General features: G+C 39.6%; 1 protein-coding gene across 2 annotated transcripts in view; it reads left to right on the top strand.

Annotated features, from left to right (window-relative positions):
• klhdc8b (kelch domain containing 8B) overlaps positions 1 to 23,204 on the top strand; it is a 153,623-nt gene that overhangs the window by 20,990 nt on the left and 109,429 nt on the right. For both annotated transcript variants that reach the window (XM_023334336.1, XM_023334341.1), the window contains one exon: positions 10,656 to 11,890. In XM_023334336.1, coding sequence (XP_023190104.1) covers positions 11,500 to 11,890 — 391 coding nt within the window. In that variant the 5' untranslated portion in view covers positions 10,656 to 11,499. The remainder of the gene's footprint in view (positions 1 to 10,655; positions 11,891 to 23,204) is intronic.

The raw sequence follows: 23,204 nt of genomic DNA, 5'->3' as shown, positions 1-23,204 counted from the left end.
CATTTCAGAGAACAGACTTTCACATACTTCTGTTGGCTTATAAATCACTGAATGAAAAGTGAAAAATAAATATTTGAGAACATAGTGAGTTTTGGTTAACGCTCCTTGAAAATGTAAATGTTTCTAAAAATGATTAATGAGCTCCAGATATTTTTCTATATTTATTGTCCTCACTATACAGAGACAATTGTATTTAGTAAGTATACTAATGTATACATACATAAAACCAGAGAGCCACCGATCCAATTAATATCTGTATCAGTCCCAATATTGTCTAGGCAACAACATTTGTTTGTTGCTTAGATATGAGCAAGAGTAAAACCTTTTTTTAAATAAACATGAGCCCTATTTGTGCAGTAAATGATCACTTTGTTGCACAGATGTCAATACAGCAGTAGTGTTGACCTGCTGATGTCCCGCCTTGTCCGTAATCAACCTAGAAATGATTTCCTCTGGTGAGCGCATTAGCTAGCTATTCTCACTGCTGTAGCTGTTAGCTGAAGTCTACACACCACTTAGCTTCCCTTGTCTTAAGCAACAGGGATATTTTTGACAAATCATGAAGAATGAAAGCTGAAACGACATGCGCATTTGTCAGTCTAATGTAGTACATTAAGGATTCATCCTGCTGAGAGCGCAGAGTTTGCCCCACATCAGATGCGGTACATTTCAAATTTTACACACCTCCTTCCATTCGCTGTTTGAGGTTAATTAAACTGATTTATTGAAGTGGATCCTGCAAGCTCTAACAGTGACTGTAAAAGGAGCAGCTGGGATTCGGGGACACGGTTTGGAAATGATGATGATCCTAGAGAGAATTAAAAAGAAGGAATATTTAAATTATCAATGAACATCATCAAATTTTCAGAGCGAATCATTTATGCAAGTGAACAGCAAAAGGTTGGGAATTAGAATGAACAAGGGCGAACTGTAAAAGTTATAGTAAGTTTTTTGGGTTTGTGAGAGAACCTTGCTTTTGGCATTTTTTTGGAGTAAGGAACATCAGAAGTAGGACTCTTGATGAAATAGCCAAGAGCAAAATTATGGTGGGATTAAATATTCATAGCAAGAGGTGAGGAAAGGAGAGCAGATACTGTGATTACACGCACGGGCGCCACACTTCACATTATGAGCACGGAGAGCCTCTTTGGTCTCAAGTTGTGGGAAGTGAAACACAAACAGCTTTGACCTTTGCGTTGCACCAGATGTCTCAAGAGGTTGGCACTCGCCACGTCTCCAGATAGGATCAGCCAGCTTTAGCCAGATGACGAGGCTTCTGACACCGTTTGAGAGGTTGGAGAGAAAATCTTTTATAAGCAAAGGGATGCTTGTAGGCCGAGGAGCCAAACAACTTTGGGAGAGTAGAGAGAGGATTGTAGTGGAATATCTGAGGTATGGAAGAACAACAATCTTACCTGTGTACATTTTTTGGCCTCTCTACCCAACTACCCAATTTCTGTTGGCAAAGAAAAGGCACATTTTAACCGAACCTACACAGATACAGTTGGAAGAAATGCATTCATGAGTGGAGCTCACATATTTGAGAACTTTAACCTGAATGATGCTGCGTTTTTAAAACCCTGTTTACACGACAGCAGTTTCTGGTAAGAATGGAAGAGTTTTGTTGTGTTTGTAGTGTACATTTACATGAAACCACCGAATGTTTTCTCTGACAACGGCACAGATTGAGAACGGGTTCCAGAGTGCAATGGTTCTGAAACGTTCCGGTGTCCGTTGTCTTGTAAACAGAATAAATATGGATCTTTTCTGTCAGGGAATCCCCAGCTCATGCATAGTATGAACCAAAACATAGCTGCTTCCTACAATCCACAGAAGAAGAAACTACTGACAATGCTGGTGTTACTACAGTTCGTGTTTCCCCATCAGATACGGTTCCTCCAGCGTCTCTTTGCTCCGCACCGCTCAGGTGGCAAAATACACGCGTGCTTGTTCAGCGCTCTTCGTTAGAGAACTACGGACACTGTGAAAGCTCAAACAATGTGTTTCAGCAAAGTTAGCCCACTTTTTCCAACTGCACCCTAATCAGACACACATAGTGCGTGTTTTTCCACAGTATCTGGGGGAACGGTACCTGATGGGGAAATGCGAATTGACGTGCTTTTAAGAAGAACTTATTTTTAAATACATCCGCACTTAGTTTCAAAGAACCTAGCACCAACTAGTGGCGTGGCGAGAGCATTACACCTTCTTGATGTGTACCGTTACTGTGTAAACAAAGATTGTAATTAGAATGTCTTCATGTAAATGTAATAACAGAAACGGAACAAAAATTCAGTTTTCGTTGGATCATTGTCATGTAAACAGGGCCTAAGAGAAAAACTTGGAGAGAACTTGGCTCATCTTGACATCCTTTATTGGCGCTATGCTCTGGGTTGTACAAAAGATTTATGTTGTGATTATGTTTACGTTGATTGGGTAATGAATACTCGACACCAACTGACGATGGCGTTTTCTCCCAACTTTTGTTGTCGCCTTTTTGCGTACTAGCTTTAGAGCCACCAGGAGGAGTACGGAGTGTCGTAATTTGCCAACAGCTGACATAAACTGCATGTGTGGGAGGAAAGTGAACACAAAAACAAAGGATTTTATATCTCTAATTTCAGTACTTTTTTAGTTTTCTAAGCGCACATCATTGTTCCAGTTAGTTCCAGTTTTTTCCCATTAAGTGCTGTTTTTACTTATTTAAAAAACATATTTTCTCAATTGCAGTTTTTGTTATTTTGCTGGGTTTAGTTAACTACAATAACCGTAATGATGGCGAAGGCCGTACTTCCAGAAGCTATAACCAAAGCAAACTTTTAACGGTCCTGAATGAGACTTGACAAAGGAGAAGGGGTTATAGCGTCTCAGTATCCGCTGATTTCAACCTCGCCTAATCGCTGCATGGCAGAGTTGCTCGCAATCATTTCCACGGTGTCATAATACCACCATTGGCTGATGGTAGCAAATAAATGATGAGGAAATTTCATGGCTGGACCTGTTGCACAGGTAGCATCCTCTCGCACAGGACGTCACTGAGCTCCGTTAGCATATGGTTGCTGAAGCAGTCTATGTGTCCAGGTGCTTCATTTAAAATAAAAATATGACAAAAGCAAAATAAAAAAGCTGAAATCAAAAACAGTTAAAATATCTCCACAGTCCTCGTTGCCAGGTATTTGGCTAAAGAGGCGTTTTAACACGTTATATTCTCTGCACCAACTGAGGCGTGATTCTGACCCCAGTCATTTAGCTCTGGCTTATCAGCAGCAGACATGCCCCACTAAAGCCAAACTCAGTAGAGATTTGCAAAACTCCGAAAATCAAACTATTGAATTGTGTTTTCTGTGGACCTCTGCACTCTGCTGCGCTCTGATAGCAGATAAACGTTTTCCTGTCCACACAGCTGTACAGTATAATGTAGTGTGTGGCTTCAGGCTGAGCTGCAGGCAGAGGGAAGTCGGTTCTGGCTCAGCGGCTGCAGCACAGACCACAGCTCTGCTGCAGTGCAGCCTCTCAGGAACCGTCCAGGAGGTTTCCGTGTTGTTGTCTCGCTGACTCACTTCACGCATTACTTACTGGTAAATAAACATTCAGAACATTTTATTTAAAAAAGAGTCAGGTAGGCAGTTCAGAGGTTGACTTTATTTTCTAGAAACATCTTATCTGGAACAGTCAAAGGTATGTTCAAGTTAAAGCTGCAGCATGTAAATTATACAGAATGTGTTTTTACATGTTTGTTAAAACTGTCACCATGTCATGAGAGTTTTTTATTAGATAATTAGTGAAAAGAGTGATCTCCTCCCTGAGCTACTACTGCTGAAGAAATGCATGGCTCCAGACCGAAAGCAACTAATCAGAGCCAGGAGGAGGGGCTTAGCGCTGTCAATCAACTTAATGTACTCGCTGCTAAATGTGCTAATGGTGGAGAAACAGCTCACCGTTACAGGAAAACTTTTCATCCACCTCATGGTGATAAAGTAAAAAATAAATAATAAAGTTTATTTGCAGAAGAAGAAAAATAATTCTTTTTGCTTCATGCTAATGTAAAAACTTTTAAGTGATGTGTTTATTCATCATTTGTTTGAATAAAGAAACGAAAACAAGATTCCGATCAAGATAATTAATTCTATTAAACTTTTACATATCGTTGAGAACAAGTGTCCAACTCAAGGCCCGTGGGCCAAATCCGGCCCACCATAGCTTCTTATGTGGCCCTGTAGTATCTAGACAAAACACTAAGTGTGCTTAAATATTATGTCATCAGTCAAATAAATGCAGTTTTCATTTGTTTACTGCTGAATTATATTAACCAGTCCCTCCAGTTTTGTGGAAATTCACGCAAAATCAACAAACGTTTTGCGCTAAAAATTGGCAGTTTATTTGAGATTTTTCTCAGGAGTTGCCAAAAACTTTCTTACTTGTACTAAACAGCTTCCCCAGCTTTAATTAATGTCAGATTATAGTCCAGGATCTATACAGCGAGTAATAAAAAGTCACATTTCCAACACAGACACTTTGATTTTATTGAAAAAATTACAAAAAGAATCACAAAATCCTGGCGGGACTGAAAAGATGTTCAATATTATTATTTAATTTTAAGAATTCATAGATATTTTAACAGTTGGTGAACGGGTTTATTAATACATTCTGCCACAACCGGCCCTTTAAGAGCATTCATGAGCTTGATTTGGCCCAAAACGGAAATGAGTTTGACACCCCTGGTTCAGAAGAATCTTCTGGATTTAAAGATGAATAAAAAACCTCTCAACATATTTTCTCTCTAATTATTGTGGGATTGTCTCTTTCAGCTGCACTGAATCTGAATGGATAGTTTTCAGAATAAACTGGATTGATATAAATTGAATTTGGACTGATTTGGATTCTGCACAGCAGGATATAAAGTGGATGTGATTATCTAACACACAAACAAAGTTTGTAGTGATTTTATTGTTAAATCAATAATAGTCAGTGTTATAGTTGTACAGTGTATATCACAGGTGTCAAACTCCAGTCCTCGAGGGCCGCTGTCCTACAGCTTTTAGATGTGCCACAGGTACAAAACACTGGAATGAAATGGCTTAATTACCTCCTCCTTGTGTAGATCAGTTCTCCCAGCCTTGCTAATGACCTAATTATTCTATTCAGGTGTGGTGCAGCAGAGGCACATCTAAAAGTTGGAGGACACCAGCCCTTGAGGACTGGAGTTTGACACCCCTGGTGTATATTGAAGTGAGTCAGCAGTTTTTGTTCTTGACTCCAAGTAAAGCAAATTGAGTGCTTTAAAAAGATATGCAATATTAAACACTTTGCATACAACTTTCTTGTTTTCTTGGCAGGATGCCATCTTGATAGATTTGAGCGTCTTCTTTCTTTCTTTTGTTCGTACTTCAGTTTTTCCTTTGCTAGTCAGTTTCCCCTGGTTCTAGCTGCAGTGAGGACTGGCTATATTAGGCTGGCAGCATGTGTTGCTAGTAGGGACAGAAGACCCGAGGGACTATTGGTCATAGTCACATCTGCCATGCTGGCTCTAACATGACACCATTTACAGCTGATTACCAGAGAATACAATAATCTGCAGCAGCTGAGCTTTGGTGGAACAATGTGTACTTTTCATTCTGCTGGTATTATGTCATAAAAGCTCTCATTTAGATTCCTAAAATAAATATATACAGTAGCACAGACGGAGCCTGCATTAATATTTCAGCTTTTAAGTCATCACACATTTATGCTTTCTTGGACTCTCTGTATGTAGAACACAGACATAAAGCATGTTCTGTGAATAATCCTAAATCTAATTCAGGTGTGAATACATTTAATAGGCAAGTTTGCTAAAAACAAACAAACAAACAAAAAGATATTTTCATTCTAGTGGAGGGTGTGTGTGTTTACTCTCTGTGATAAGCATTAAGTTATAAAATTAGCAGAAACCCATTTATTTCACGTGAATTGCTATCAGATAACTGTGTTTCTTCCATTTTCTTGTGAATTTGCAGTGGGAGTGGTTCAAACAATTCCATATTTCCACTACATTGTTCATTGGAGTAGAAGACTCAATTCAATACAAAAGTTAACGATGAATAAATGTGATCGACATGATGATGTTTTAATATCATGGGAGATCATCCATGTGAAACACATTTCTCATTCAGCCAGACTAATTGTTTGATGGAGGACTGGCTCAGAGCAAAAATTCACACAATATTAATCACATGATTATTACTTTACTTTAATTGAATCCAATGAAATTGAGTTGTTCCAAGATGATGGAAATCCATTTATCATCCACCCCAGGCTAATTAGAAAGAATCTTTAACTTCTGAATTAAGCTAATGCATTTTTTTTCTAATTGAAGACATTGAGTATTGTCTACTAAGGCAAGATACTGAGTTCTTAAAGCTTCTCTACGGAGCCCTTCTTCCTAAATTCAGAACTCTCCCATCAGGTCCAGTTCTGGTGCCGACGGAAACTCGCCATCATAGCAGCTGATGCATAACACCAACCTTTCCTCATGGTGATGATGACTCATCTATTCCATCTCTAGGACCTTTTTACTTATTTTATCATAATTAATTCCATCTGTTTCTGTGTTGCATATTCAGAAAATGTAATGGCCACCATATTGAGTGTTTCCGCTCAATGCTTTCAGACGACAGATTGCGCTCCCTTTGTCTGCAACCTTTATTTATGACGAAATGTCTCTCGAAGAATAAAGATGTCTGAACAGATTTCTGTTTTTAATCAGCAGATCCAAATAAAAATGCTCTCAGCCATCTCCGTTAAAACTTTTGCAGTGAAACTGAGGCAGTCCAGAAATTTTGAAAGGGCTGCGAAAAAAAACCTGCAGTTTATAACTCCACTTTTCTTTTATAACCACCAGGGGCCTCATGTTGTTATGCTGTGCACAGCAGAAGTTGAGATGTATAAACCCGTGTGCAATCACCGGGCTGCGCACCTTTCCTTTACACGCCCCAATATGAGGGAAATAGAACGCGGCTGCTGCTCTGACTTGTCGCCACCCATAAATACATATGTAAATTTGTATAAATACCCGGAAGACTGCCATCACGTGTCCCAGTAACCGTGGAAACGGTTCCTTGCTTGTAGTAGTTTAAGGAGATCAAATGCTTATTTGAATAGCAGAGCGTTGAGTCGGGATTCAAAGACAGACATCGTGCCAAAGAGTCCTATGAGTGGGGAGTGTGGACGTTTATTCATGAGTTGAACCAGGTCAACATGCCACTAATTATTTTGTAAATATTAACACTTTAATGCAAAGTTGGCGCTTTTAATGGACTTTCAATGCAACCTTTAGAGCAACTTTGCATTAAAAGTGTCATTATTTACTAAATGACTGTTGTCCTGAATGTTCATGACAACAGTCATAAACATTCATAAAGACTCCTTGATGTTCATGAGAGGCATTATGTCATGTTTATGACAGTGTCATGTCAGTCTTATGCACAGAATCAAATAAAGTGTTACCGTGTTACCTGTGTGCTGAGTCCAAACTAATATTTTTCAAAGTCACCTTCACACATAAATTGGGACGTCCATGATAGAAACCATAAAATTGGACACTTTTTAATTAGAAGAACAAGACTACATTGTAACTCATGGAATTAAAAAGATCATGGAAATTATAAGGAAATAAATCAGGTTAGCTTTCCTCTTCCTGATACTTTGTGTTCACTTTTTATCAACGCTTAATCATGATTCAAGACAGATCTACGGCACTACTAGTAAGCTATAAATTTTTACTGTCATCTTTGTATTTTAGATGAAATGACGAGAAGAAGAAAAGAAACATAATGCTAACAGAGAGAAGTGGGCCAATAAGAAACAGTCCTGTAACTGTAGGAGAAATAAAGGAACAGGGAGAAAATGTAAGTTCAGAAATCTGAATCAGAATTTTGAGTCTGCACCTTTCTACCCATCTGTATTCTTCAGACTTTAGGTTATACATTTAAAAATAAATACATCTCAAATTTACTATTTGTAAGACAGTCTCTTTCAGCTCCCATTTGCTCTCAATTTAATTTCTTCCTCTCAAAACCTTTGGAGAGGTTAAGAGCTGAACAGATGGATACAATTTCCCAATTAGGAAAGGGCATTTATTAAACATGCCTGAAGGATGTTTTTTTTAAGGCTCATTTATTTATTTTAGTTTTGAAGATTTCACCGTGATGACAGAAACATACATGTCTGTGCCTGACAGGTTAATTTTCCCACAGGTGGACTGAAAATGAGAGCTATAACATTTAATTTCTTTTTGCAAACCCACACACACACACTTACCCTAACACGTTTCAAAGGTCAGGGTGTCCACTGGGCTCAGGACATAACTGTAACGAGGAGGAGGGCATCATTAATTATGAATGTGTTGTAATACTGCACACTGGGAGAAAGAATGTGAGGGCAGCGAGCAGGGAACCTCACTGTGTTGCTTTATTTCTCTGAATGGCACCACTTTTCCTCTGTCCTACTCACACACACACACACACGCACACACACACACACACACGCACACACACACACACACACGCACACACACACACACACACACACACCCACATACACTGAGTCAAACATCTATATTACAAAGAGAATAGCTGCATTACCATTGACCATATAACTGCACAACTTGACATTTTCAAAATAAATTTGCTCAACGGAAACTCACCAATTTAAAAAAAAAGTTGGTTTTGTTAAAAAAGATTTAATGTCAAAAAGGTTTTTCTGTTGGGATGATGGTTTTTTTGTTTTTTTGGGGGTTTTTTTTAGTCATATTGAAATTGATTTATTTAGCAAAACTGCAAGTGAAATAGTTTTTTTGAAACACACGAGTCACATGATCAATAACTGGATGTTGCCACTGACACAAAACACGAAGAAGACGACGATGGAAGGTTGGAGGACGACGGTGTGGCATGTTTTTCTAATGACTTAATTGTTAATCATGTTAACAAACATATCCATGTATGATTTTAATTGCCTTTTTTGTTTTCTATGGAAATACCGCAATTGCAAAAATGTGGGGTTTTCTCTGACAGTTTTATGCACACTTGTAATGGAAACGCAGCCAAAAGACCGAATGTGATTATAAAAGTGTCCATTGGTGAACACTGACATGATTACAGGTTCCCACCCGCGCAGGCAAACTCAGCATTCTGAGATGTGTTTAATGTTGTGAAGGGCTCTGTTTGAATCCGAGTAAATTTTCTCCCTACAGCTTTTCAGGGTAGAATGCAGCATTTATGCAGAATTTACCAGTAAGATTGCTCTCTGAGTGGATCAAATCCCACTAACACGCACTAATAAGTGCCTTTTGTCTGCAGTGGAACGGCGTCCAATCCACATTCTGTTCTTTAGTCAAATAACATCAGCGGTCGGGAGTGTTTGTTTCTCAGCTCCTGCTCTGACAGAGAGTGAAACAAACAACACAGTGGTAGATGTGCCAAGTTTAACTGCAGGAATGAGCACAGCTCTATTTTGTTTCCCATTAGCTAGCATTTACAGACGGAAGCAGCTCACTCAGTCTAAAACTGACGGCAGCAACAAGCCATGCTGAGAAAGAAACGGCAAGCTGTGGGGGAAAAAAAGACACAAGTATCATTTTTTGTGTTTGTGGAGTTTCAATGAATATTGTGTGTTGGACTGACTCTTGTGGTTGAATTAAAATGGAAACAAATCAACTGGGTTTTTTGACGTTTCTTTGATGATGTTTCAGTAAAAAGTGACCACTGATTTTTAACGGAGAATTTGGTAAGATGGCCACACTTGGGGAAAATTGCCAGACATCTTCAGTGTTTTCCAATTGTGAATAATTGATTTAACTGATGATTGGTGGACTTCAAGTTGTTTGAAAAGATTATTATAGACAACTGCTTTTCTATGGTCATTGCTGATGTCCATCATTAGACCAGAAAACTTTGAAAAGACCTGCTTTCATAGAAATGGACACACTGGATCAATTTATTGTACTGTAAAACTGTAGAATTTAAAAGTGACATGAACTTTCTTCTTATCATCACCAGAAAGTAAAAAACAAAGTAAACTGTATTTTTGCTGCACAACATCAGAAGAAGCAGAATTCCTCAAATAGGTGAATGCTTTCTCTCAAGTCAGCATCTAGAAAGTGCACACTTTGTGACACATTTACAGAACTGTGGGACACTGGCTTAAAGGCAAAAAAGCTTAACTACTAGAAAGATTTTTTTTCAAAGCTCCTAAAGTCAGTGTCATGGAAGAATTGTAGAGAGAACTGGAAAATGTATGACTGCCAAAGCTTTCTAACCCGATTCAGCGACACAAAGCCTGTCCAGAGAAATGGAACAATTCTATTCTTATTACAAGATATTAGCAGGAGAACACCTGAAACATTTGACCTAAGCTTAACTGATTTAAATGCAAAGCAGGACAGTTCTATTAAGAAACATTTAACCTCCAACTCACCCGGAAAGCGAGGAGAAGCTCAGAAAAGCCTTTTTATTTTCACCTCTTGTTAAATAATGAACTGACAGGGTAGGTTTGTGGGGAATAAATGTGAAAATAAGAAATTCACATTCTGTTTGTGCAACAGCACATATTTACATCTGTCTTCTGATGTTACGTCTTTCTCCCCCGTCTCACCCAGGACTGTTTTTTTTCCCTTCCAGGTCCCAGAGAGTCTCATCCTCGCCAAAGCCACCAGGAAGCTATGAGGCACGGAGTTCAGAAGTCACAGTGGTGGAGTTCTACTTTTAATTAAAGGTGACGCAAACTCCTTTCAAATGAAAAGACGGCGTGTACTTACTGAACTCTCGTAGGGCTTTTTTTTTAAAAAAAACTTGCATTCAGCTATCAAGGATTTCTTTCCCCGAACTGTTGACTCCATGGTTTGGATGTAAATAAACATTCAAAGCCAATGCTGAGGAGTTGAAATATTGCCTTTACCGCCTGGAAGAGTGTTTCTGCCATTATTGAGACCCAAATAAAGGTCAGTGCTCCTTGATCTTATGGTCACGTTTCTCCTTGGGTTGTTTGTTCTTCAGACTCTGGAGTTTTTTCTAGTCAAAGCTTCTGGGTTTCCTCCTCAAGCACATCTTTTATTTTTCACAAGGACTACATTTAAACCCAATTTTACTCAGAATAACTCGCCAGGAGGAAGAGGAGGGAACCAAAGCCACAGTAGGGCAGATGGCTTTTGTGCTCCAAAACATCAATGGCTGGATGAATAAAACATTTGAAGAGGGAAAGTATCATGACATCTGGAAGTGAGGAACTTTGAGGACCACTCTGCTCGCCGTTCTCACGTTTCTGTCCCTCTGTGGACTCAGGAGTTCAGCCGGTCAGTAAAACAGACAGAAACAAGCCTGCTCTCCGGCTTATTTCTCCTTTATTCCACCTTGCTGTACCCCGCGCACCGCTTCGCCTTATCCTGCTCCCATCTTCTCCGCCCTCCGGCTCTCCGTCTCCAGCGCGGCGTGTAATGGTGCGTCCCCTCCTCTCGGCCCTGGAGACATGCCTGTACAGGAGATGGCGGTGAGTCCTGTCAAGTCCCTGCACTGGGAGCAATTCCCCCCCATGTCGCAGCGCCGTGTCTACTGCACGCCTGTATACCATGAGGGCCTGCTCTACGTGCTTGGGGGCTGCAGTGAGACCGGCATGCCCCTGGACAGCGTGGAAGTCCTGGACGTTGAGAGCCAGACATGGAGCCAGCTGCCCCCGCTCACCACTGCGCGGGCGGGGGCTTCAGCCGTGGCTCTTGGGGGACAGGTGATGGTGCTTGGAGGAATGAACCAGCAGCAGACCCCACTGGCCTCTGTGGAAATGTACCACCCCGACGAGGGCAAGTGGGAGACGAAGGCCAGTCTAGGTCAGCCTTCTATGGGAGTCACCGCCGTGGAGAGAGGTAAGGCGGCGGAATCAGTGTTTGAGACGTTGTTATATGCAGCTGCTCTCTTCTGAGAAGTTGTAGAAATTGCTTTCATGATTTTCGAGATGTTACCTTTAAGTAAAAGTCTGCTGACTTTTAAAATCATAGCATTGTTATATTGTTGAAAGAGTAATAAGTGAATGATAGCTTTGGAACTCTTAGAACTGCCTCGATGCCCGATTATCGGGCGGGTACTAAAGATAATCTTAAGATATTTTCCTGCCGTATGTGGTGTGTTAGGAGTGATCTTGTCCGCTCTGGAAGATGTTGGGACTGCTTTGATCTAAAGTCAAGATCTAAAATAAGATATTCAACATGTTGGATTGTCTTAGCCCGATATCGCAGTATGTATGGTGTCCTCCCAGGGACAAACGATAACACAACTCGTTGAGTCTGACGTGTAGCCAATCATAAAGCGAGGTGGCAGAAACATGGAGGGGAATTCTAAATAAAGAAGACAAAGCCACTGGCATGATGAACCAGAAAGTTCGGTGAATGTCGGAGACGTCTTTGTATTGTCTTTTCTCCATTTATCGCTATGGCCTCTTCCCAGTCGGCCATGTTTGTTTACTCTGAACTCGTGTTTGGTCTCGAGGTTTTGGGAGATTTTCCATCTGACATCTGCATGTTAGCAAATGAAATCGGTTTGTTTGTGATGTGTTGTCTTTGCTGTTTGAGTTGACGCCACACTGTATGACTAAAATGCAAAAATATATCCAAGATTTTTCAATGTTGTGTGGGGCCTCACAGGTTCTGAAATGGTCTGAGTGAGTGGACCATTTCTTGCAAAAGTAGTAACACCTTGAGCTGATTTACATATCGTAATTCTACATCCACAAACCTCAGTGGATTTTGTTGAGACTTTATGGAATGAATTAACATCACATTCATTTGTGCTCAGCCCCTTTTCTACCTCGATACCCATGCGCCCCACCTCCCCTCCAAAAATGTAACCAGTTGCCTAATGAGATTAAAAACAGCGACGTTTGTTTAAAAAAATGAAAAATGTTTGCAAGGCACTTTATCACAGTTGCTTCGCTGCTGCAATGAGTTTATCTGCATTTATCTGTGGATTCAATCCATCAATAACTACAAATTGCCTCAAGTAGACTAATTAAGAGTTGCAGTGGAGAATCCAGCTGTTTTGGCACAGCAGCACTGATGAACCCAAATCTGTGACACGCTAAAGTGAGCTAAATAATTCGATACATTCGGAAGAAGTCCCATCAGGGCTTCTAGGGGTTGAAGTGTCTTTTTAGTGGAAGTCACTCATAAGTGGTTAGTGCTGAGATTTCATGCTGCTCATAAGAAGTGGCGAAGCTTTTTCCTCGGAGCACTCAGCACCGGCGTCTGAGGCCGGCGTCTGGACTGTCAGTTGGTCAATAGTTAAACCTGAGGAAATTGGTGGATATGTCAGTTAATATATCTCTGTTTGTGTCCAGGCTTTCTTGAATGTGGCAGAGGATTTTTCATGTGGAAGAGTCGATCAGCATGCAGTCTGCCTTGACTGAATAAACATACTGGGGCTTAATTCACATTTCCCAGGTGTTTTCTGGCTTTAAGGGGCTAAAGAGTGCATGCTGATTCATAAAACTCTTCCTGTTCACAACGTGGAGTTTTATAGAATATGGAAACTTCTGCTAAGTGCATAAGATATGGTAGTTTCCTAAAACAATACTCTCCAAATTAGTTTTTGTAAAAAATGTTGTAAGTTTGGCCCAATGTAAATTTACTTGAACCGATGGCTTCTTTCAGAAAAGGGTCAGAAGTCATTTTAGCTGCAATATTTCTAGAAGAAAAACAAACATATATAGATATGATTCACATTATGACTATACTGACTAGGTGTCGATATTTTTGAATTGATTCCCCAGCTCTAGTCCTGAATCTAATGGAAGAATGAATCAGTCATTTTTTGGTTTGATGCTTTATAATGGATGTAATTTTTTTTACATTGTTTTGAAATTGTTTTATTTTCTTTATTAAATCACTGTTCATACAAAATCCAAATCGAGAAGATGCTAAAATGACTCCTTGATGATTCCTGCTGGTATTTCCTACATTGAACTCCTTCTTTAATGTCTCCAAAATAATATATGCTGCATATTGTCCATTTTCTCACTGCATAGAACTCTTTGAAGATGATTCTTTACAAGGTTTGGACAATTAGAAAAAAAAAAAAACATTTATTGGAAGTCCATTGAAAAATCCAATGAAGCATTAATAAGTAGAGTGAGCTGGTATGGAGCAATAAGCTTAAAATAAAGAAAGGAATTGTGGGAAAGTGATGCAGATGGAGTGAAGAAAACCACCAACGAACTACATGTTGTGCAGACAAAACTACGTCTGTACAACATTTTCTAAAGTGAAAAAATGTGAAGTTTGAAGTGTTTACATTTTAGACGACTGAGAGCAGAAAGAGTGCAGAGAGAAAACTAGAAGCATGACACGCAGGCTGAGGCATTTCCTCCCTGCTGTTTCCTGTGTTTACATGTCAGGCAGCATACTGTTGCCAGCCAACCAGATAAAGTGAAGAATCAATGTGACCTTTCAAGGTAATAGAGAAAGATTGAGGGCGCATTTCTGTGATGAGCCTTTCTTTTTTTTTTTTTTTATTTACCCGCAATATGAACTCGTGTTGAAGGCTAAGAACAGAACACAGGAGCGTCTAAGTGCAATGCTAATCAGAATAACATTTTATGATGTTATTAGAGTCACCGGAGCTTCATGTGCTGATGAATGGGGTGATGAATTATTGTACGAATATGTCAAAACATGAAACCATGTCAGTCGTCACACGCTGAAGCATTAGACCAAGTGACTAAAAATCAAGAATTTTCAATCTAACTTTAAAGAAACAATTCAAGATAAAAAGGGCACTGAAAGACTTAATGTCTATGCTTTGCTCTTATACCAAGGTGTGCAATTAGTAACAAAATAATATGCAGTAATTTGCAAATCAATTAAACACTAATTTTATAGAAAAACAAGGTGTTCCTCCATTTTTAAAAATTCTTAAGTTCATGTATCTAAAAGGAAAGTCTTAAATTCATTAAATAAAATGTAAGTTGGCCTTAAAAAAGTTAATCACAGGTCTTAAAATTTGTTGTGACAGGACTATTTAATCTCATACATTGTTTGTGTTTCTCTAGACATTTCTGTCAAGGTAAAGTTATCATTGCGTTCAGACATTTTCATTGCGTTCTGTGGCTGAAGGCAGTTGAAGATACTGGCAACCATCAGCTAACATACCCTTGCTAGCTAGCTAGCGTTTTTGTGTCTATCGTGTGTGATGGGCCTGGCACACAGGGAGCCACAAACAGCAGCGTCAGGTGAAAGTCATCATCACTTTGGGTTGATGATGAGACTAGTCGTATGCAGTGTGAAAATCACAAAGTAGATCCCAAGAGTCACAAACAGACCCCAGAAATTTCACAATATTTGCATTATGCTTCATTTTGCCTGTATTACAATCAAGTGTAATAATCAATTATGTTTGATTATAATACAAGAGGATCCCCCCAAATCCCCTGTATTTCTAGCTTTTTGGCCATAAAAAGATCTTAAAAGGTCTTAAATTTGACTTGCTCAAACCTGCAGATACCTTGAATAAACCGCAACAGAAGAGTTGGCATATATTTTCTCTGTGTTGACAGAAAAAAATAAGCATTTTAATACATGTAAGGATGTCAGATGTATATGACTCTTCTGGTGTTGTTTCATTTTACCAGAACAAAGGCAACAAGTTGCCTGTTTAGTAGGCTGTTAAGTCCCAGATCTCTAAGGTTGGAGAATGGCAATACAAATCAAGTTGCTTTGGTTCAGAAAAGTTCTAAATTGCTCACTAATCTAATAAAGAAACTTAAAAAGACAAAGTGCCTCTGGGCGATGATAATTCACAAATGCAATAAATCAAAGCAGAGCTCTGTTTATTCCTCTGCAGAAGAAAACAATTAGACTAAATGCTCTTACAATGGCAGCTAAACAAGCTAGTCAATACAACAACAAACAAAGCCAAAATCTATGAAAGTCCGTCAGTAAAGCAGACGCATAAGGTACAAAGAGTAGAAGCAAAGCGATACAGAGAGATGAATACACTAAGGTATTCTATATGGAATCAGAGTATGGTGAAGTGAGGAATCTGAAATGAAAGGAAATGGATCACTTCATGGGCAGCTGTCTGATAGTTCACAAAGACAGATGAGACGAGCAGTGAAGGGCAGCACCAGGAGCTCTGGTCATTGAGTCTGACAGAGAGGAGGCGAGATCAACGCCGCGTTGTGTTTTATTCACATCCTTTAAGTCTGGATCGCAGCATGGCATGTAAGTGTCATGTTCATTAGTGTCGGAAACATAAATCTCTCCAGAAACTACTCCATTTTCCTTCTCCAAGTTCATAAAACACATGTAAACAGCCTTGAACTGGTCCAGTGTTTCATGACCAGGAATAAATCCACATTATTCCTCCTGAATAACTTCAACTGTCCAGCGGACCCTTCCCTCCAGAACCATCTTACCAGGCAGGCTTTGTGAAGCCTGCCTGTGATTCCCATGTAGTTGGAAAATACCGTGGTTCCTCTTTTTGAATACCACTTAACTTTCTCTATATTAGGTCACATAGAAACCACCATCTTTAATCTATTTTGGGGGGGATTTTATATGAGAGATGAAGACAAAGTAGATTATAAATGCCAAGTGGAATATAAAAGGATGCAGACTTTTACACCATTCAACTCATCATCTGAAAATGGAAAGAGTTTGCCAACAACTTCAAACCTCCCAAGACATTGCTGTTCCGTCTGAACTGACCAGGTGGACAAGGAGAGCATTAGGGTTCTCCCATACTTCAGCCAAAACTTCAAAATGGTCAGCATCTCATTGACGTAGTCACGTGATAAAACTTGCATCATCTTGTTTGCAAGGAGGCATCTTATTCCCCTTCCCAATCCCAGGTTCGGGTCAGACTATTTTGGCAGAGCTTTGTGTGATACGTTGTGTGATTGGTCAGAAGTGTGCAGGCATATTTTATGTGGAATTGCACTTTGACAGGATTGTTCATATTTGTCCGTTGCCACTATCCAGGTTTGGCTCTGCGAGTGACATAAATACTTTTGAGGAACTTTTATCAGACATTGAGAAATTACACACATTTGTATGATTCTTCACACACACCTACATAGATTGATAAATGGCTTAAAACTTATGGATGGAAATTGGAAAGTCGTTGTACATGGACGAGACTGTTTGCAGGAAAAATGTGGCGTTCACTCCCTGACCAATATATGTCGTGACATATATTGGAGCGGAAGGGGTTGCCCCAGGTGGTCTGTGCCAGGTATGAAACCTGCAACCACATAACCAAAGTATGGGAGAGCCTTTAATCAGACAAGTGACCAAAAGCCTTTGGTAACACTAGAGCAGTGCTTCCCAACCCTGGTCCTGAAGAGACACGGCCCTGCAATGTTTTAGGTGTTTCCTTGCTGCAGCTCAGTTGATTCCAATTGATGGTTGCTTAACAACTGTTTGGTGAGCTGCAATCATCTGAATCAGACATATTGAAGCAGGGAAACATCTAAAACATTCAGGGCAGTGTGTCTTCAGGACCAGGATCGGGGAACGATGCTCTAGATGAGCTGCAGGAAGCTGCAGAGTCAGTTAAGATGGTAGCTATTAGTCGCACCTGCCACAAGTTTTTCTTTTATGGGAGATAGGCAGGAAGAAAGTCATTGTATGAAGTTCTGTTTACAGTTTGCCTCAAGCCCTGAAGGGGATACAGCAAATATGTGGAAAAAAAGGTTTAAATAGTTTGGCCTAAGTAGAAAACAACACTGTTTGAAGCAAATCTAACACTACACCGATCTGTTAGACACACATGGAACCAGATTCTACCTTGATGTGTGCATGTTTTGCTAAATTGCAAAGCACAATACTTGTGAAAGTGAACTAATCCTCGGCTCAAGGCAAAGTCAGTGACATGTGCCAACAGTGTGTGTTCACACACACACACATAATGATGCCAATATATTTGTACTGACAGTTTGACAGGACCAGTAGGAGGAGAAAGACACTATAGGCATTGGAGTGTGGGTGTTGTGGTGGCTTGATGGTGTTACACATGCCAAAAAACCCCAAAACTAAATAAAACAAAAAAACAAAACAAATGTGGTGTTTGGTTGGATTTTGCCAAGGAATTTTTGAGATCACTGTCCAGATGTTGCTTATTTTGGGTAACGTCTTGTAACTTATTTCTATGAACACAAGTCAACAGGACCTGGCCAATGCACACATCCCCTTATTCGTAGTACTTTTTGGTCTGTTGGATTAGTGTTCCACTCAGAATCATGCAGTTTTTATTCATTAAAAAAAGGAAAACAAACTTTGAGTAATTTGTTTTTACAAAGAACTAATCAATTTTATTCATGATATTTGAGGAATAAATTGTCCAAATATGGATAAGAAATTTTATTCATACTTGATTTATTCAGAACAAGTATCACTGTCGACGTTTCTTTACTGTATGTTGTGTATTTGACCCCAACTTTAAAATCTGAGACCCCTGTAGTGGTGTGCAAAACCAGTTTTATGATGCATTTTCAGATACCAAAAATAATATGTGGTCATCACATAACATAAACCTCTTGTTATTCTTACACTGCTCTCCGCTTCTGTAGTAATGTCTCCTCTTTTTAACATCATTTCGTTGCACCACGTCTGGCCCTGCAGTTCAGTGGAGATTTATTGCCACCAGGTTGTTTATCTTCTTGTGCTTCCAGTTTTATAGGCAACTAACATATTCTACTTGGGTTGCTATGACATTTACAGGTCGGATTTATATTCAAAGGAAAGCAGCCCATCCTTGGTGTGGATCCAGTGCATCTCTAATTAAGAAAAGTGATAAACTATGACTTGGACAAGAAGAGTCGAATGAAACAACTTTCAAAAATCTAATATACATTTTTAGTAAATGGGTGTGATGTTATAAATAAAATAAATGTTGTAACCCTTAAACCACAAAAATAGGAAAGCAGAGATGATCATAGCTATATTAAATAACTACTGATGAGGACGGGGTGCATAGGGACCACAACCGTGGTGAAAAGCTGAAATTTGCGACCATTTTAGACTCCTCAAAAAATGCTTATAACTGCCAAGTTTAATAGTTCAAAAACCAAATATACCTTAATATACACTACCACAGTCTGGCACTACCACAGTGCCAGACTGTGGCACCCTGGCACTACCACAGTCCTTGTTATCTTGCTCTTGGGGGAACAACCAAAAAGGCACCAAGGAAAAGGAGTGACGTTCCTAGATTGGTTGTTTTGCGAGAACTAGCCATGTTAAGTAACACTGTGTCCAAGGTTTTTCAGCTTCCCAAACTCGATTTCCTTTCAAACATTTTAGATATGCTCTACAAAAAAAAATCTGCAAGTAGGCAGGTCTTCTGCAAACAATTGAGTTACGTTCCCTAAGAGAATCTGCATATACAGAACTGTGAAAAGATTGGGGTTCACTGTGCGACTGAGTAGTCAGTATGCGTTTCTACTGACCATATAATTGCGCAGATTGGAATTACAAAAATAAATTTGCTTAATGGAAACTTGCCAATTTTGAAAACATTTGCTTTCCGTTTTTGTGCTAGTATGAGGTGATTTTTCAGCAGTATCAAAATCAGTGTAATACGCAAAACTGGAATGTCACATGACCAACAACCGGATGTTACTACTGGTGGAAAAGACAAAGCAGAAGACAGGAAGTGGCAGGATGACGATGGTGCGTTTAGTTTTTTACTGGTATTAGATTTATGCTGATAATGGGAGTGAAAAAAAGTAACAGAATAATTTAAATCAGAATGTTGTCAGAATAATGTGTGTGACTCTTAGTAATTGCAGAATAATATTTATATTTTTTTGTTTTAGTCTTTATTTCACAAATTTCCTTAATAAATATGTATGGTTTATTTCAAGAAAAGGTTTTTACTCTGTCTTTATAAAAGCTGCTTTGTGCTAACCCCTGAACATAGAAGTAAATATCTGGTACTTTAACTATAAAAAACAATTGTCATATGAGGTAAAGAACATTATTAGGTGTCTTCGTTTGATTGGTTATTCAGGTTTTGTGGTTCTTGAGGAATTTCATTTTGTTGGCTTCAGGACATAAACAGCTTTTAAAGACTGTTGCCTGACAAAAGCATTTGGTTTTTAGCTCTAGCGAAGATTATAAGTTATATTTTGTCCTGGACTTGGACTAGGCCATTCTAGCTGTTTGATCCAAGCTATTTCATTGTAACTCTGGCTGTATGTTTAAGGTTGTGTGCAAAGAATGAAATATGGTTTATAATTTTTAGCTAACTTTTAAGGACCTGGTTGCTGCATTTTTTTTGTATATTTTCACAATTTAAGATGAAATTAATTTATAGGGATTATCACATTATGTTTACAATAAATCCTGATGTGATTGCTTTTTGTAAATATTTTAATTTGGCAAATTCCATGGAAAAGTGATTTTGAAGCAGTAAATGTCATATTTTTATAATTTATGTGCTTTTGGAATTCCTCTCTTTCTCCTCCTGTTTCTTCTCCCCTCGCCCCTCAGCCTCCCTCGCCGGTCGCCCCCTCACTGTTTCCCTGTCTGTCAACTTGCTCTGCGTTTTTTTGGGGTTGAACGACCAAGCTGGTATCGCTGTTGCCTGGCAACAAGTGTGTGATTGCCGTGTTTGTTTTTAGACTAATCAGAGGTGGTATGTGAGTTATAGTTGCACATGTCTGAGAGTGTGTGTGACTTATGCAAAGCATGCTTTTCAGAGAGTGTGTGTCATGCCTAGAGTGAAATGCGGAGGCATGTGTGTGAATGTGTGTTCTCCTCCTTCCAGCTCTCTCCTGGTGCCGTTTCAAGTTATGTCTTTATTCCTAAATCCAGCTGCATAAAGAGTCCATATCCACTGTTTCTCTATATTCCTCTGTGTGTGTGTGTGTGTGTGTCTTTGGGCTTTGGCCCTATTATGCCACATTTCCCCCCTAACCTCTTTGCGCTGCAGGTGTTGGTTTCTGCACCATGGAGCTTTTAGGCCTCGTCCCTAATTGTCGCAGAAGCACAGCTCAGAAATATCATACCGCTACCGTACCGATGAGTCTAATTTCCTTCTGCTTTGCTCTGTGATTAATGACTGCTGGCCTCTGCACAGTGAAGTGCGAGGCGCCTTGCAGACCGACTGAGTGAAAGGCGACTCGGCTCCACAACCCAGTCAGGCTCCTGAGAAATATAAAGTTGTTTTCTACAAGGCACAAGATAAAAGTGTGCTGTCAAGGCTTCAAAGTGCTGCAGGAGAGCGTTTGTTGAGGAAAAAAAAAAGACGTGTGACATAGAAAAACCTCCTAAGATAGAGGCTGTTGGCTCTGCTGAGAAAGCAGGCTTTATTAGTGGTTACACTGTACAGTCTCAGTTTCTCCCTTCTGAAAATCGTAAGGACACGTCGATTATCTGGATGACTCTTAATCCTCTCACGGTCTCTATGGATGGCGTCATTTGGACCCCACAAGTTTTTTCACTCTGTGCGCGGTCTGGTGGCGTTGCACTGACCCCATGTGCGCTTTTCCAATGCTTTCTATTGCGCGTGTGTAGTTTCGGAAATTATTGGTCTGACGGGACAATTCCCCCCGCTTCCCATGCTTTCTGACCGTGACATTTGCTCTGCTCCTCCTCAGCCATGGGAGGTGGAAGCTTAGAAACTGCAGCTCTGAGGAGGGGCTCTGTCTTGAAGGCGGGGCTAGGACCACCAACGCATTTTGCACAGCTGAATGGTTGCCATGGAGATTAAAGAATTTATCAAACATACACGAAAGAATCAAGGCAACACTCCAGGTATGTTTTTGATGAGGGAATAATAATATAATAATTATATAAAGCTGAAAATGTTTTGCTTTTACATAATACTGCCCATTTAAGAAGGTATAACATGTAACTTCACTATGTTTGAGTTAGATTTCATGTGTTGCTAGAACAACACTTCTACAGCTTCTAACATGTTTCCTTCTTGCCATCGACTTTGGCCACACAGAATTTTACTTGGAAGAAATGAAATAGTCAATTTTGACCTAATCTAACTAGAACATATTTCTTATGTTTTATATGTTTGAAGAGCCGCATTCTTTAAAGTCTGGAGCCCTGTTTCCCCAGAGAAATACTAAATCAGAACTTTTATGCAGATTGTATAAGGTGTTTTTTAGGTTGGTTTTCTCTGTGGAGTCTTTGTCCCCAAAGACAGCTTAGCAGATTAAAGTCACACTGGGTATCTACTTTCTTACAATTCTTTGCAGTTCACATCAAGGCAGCCAGACATTCTAGTGATCTTTTAAAGTGGTCTCAATCACTGGTCCCCAGACTTTCTGAAGGAGTTTCAAACGTCTATGGACTCTCTTGCAGCAGATTTAATAAGCAGGGCTAGATGTTTCTTAATACAACTTTTGATGCATTTTCAAATTGCAACATACAGACATAGTGTTAAAAAAGAGCTAGGCAGTAAGTTTGAAACTTTCTGTTGTTCAGGTAGACTATTTTAAACCCACAACGCTGAGCGTAGCGTTGTCTGTACAAGGAATCAGTCTCCGATGACAGCTGCTTTTGATAGCGTGGCCCAGCTGAGCTGACGCTGAGATGTCGTGCCGGAGGCCATGTGCTGGAATATTTGCATGTTCATGTCTCAGCTGAGATGGTGCAGCTTTAATACGAGATATACGCAGTAGAAAGAAACTCACAGTCGTCTGCTGTTCTCTCAAATGTTCTGTTATTGCACTAAAGCAGCTAATCTAATCCTGAAACAAGATTGCTGCATGCAAGAGTTTAATCTTTACAATATAAAAAACTGAGTGGAGACGATGTACCCAGAAACCATTTGTAACAGCAATAGCTTGTCATTTTCCTCATAATCTGATCAGTGTGTCATACTATTGCAGAGGAATGTCGGGCCACTGGTTTTATTCAACATTTGTTCTTTGTTTGTATGACCCAGTTTGGGCTCTCAGACAGAATTGCACATTCTGTACAATGCTTTGGTATTCTGAGTAATTTATGCTAACTACTCAATGACTATTAGTAGGTGTGTCCAATCCGATATAGATATCGGAAATTGGTTAGATATCATCTAAAAAACGTGCATGGATTATATCTGCCTGCATCTAAAATATCTGATATAAGCACCTAATGGAGGCACTCTATCCCAGCATTTAGTCTGCTCCGACATAAAGTCTGTTCCAGCATTTAGTCTGCTTCAGGATTTAGTCTGCTCCAACAT

This window comes from Xiphophorus maculatus, chromosome 1 (genome assembly GCF_002775205.1).
Source record: "Xiphophorus maculatus strain JP 163 A chromosome 1, X_maculatus-5.0-male, whole genome shotgun sequence".
In the NCBI taxonomy this organism is placed as follows: domain Eukaryota; kingdom Metazoa; phylum Chordata; class Actinopteri; order Cyprinodontiformes; family Poeciliidae; genus Xiphophorus; species Xiphophorus maculatus.
This window is presented reverse-complemented; position numbering and strand designations above follow the sequence as displayed.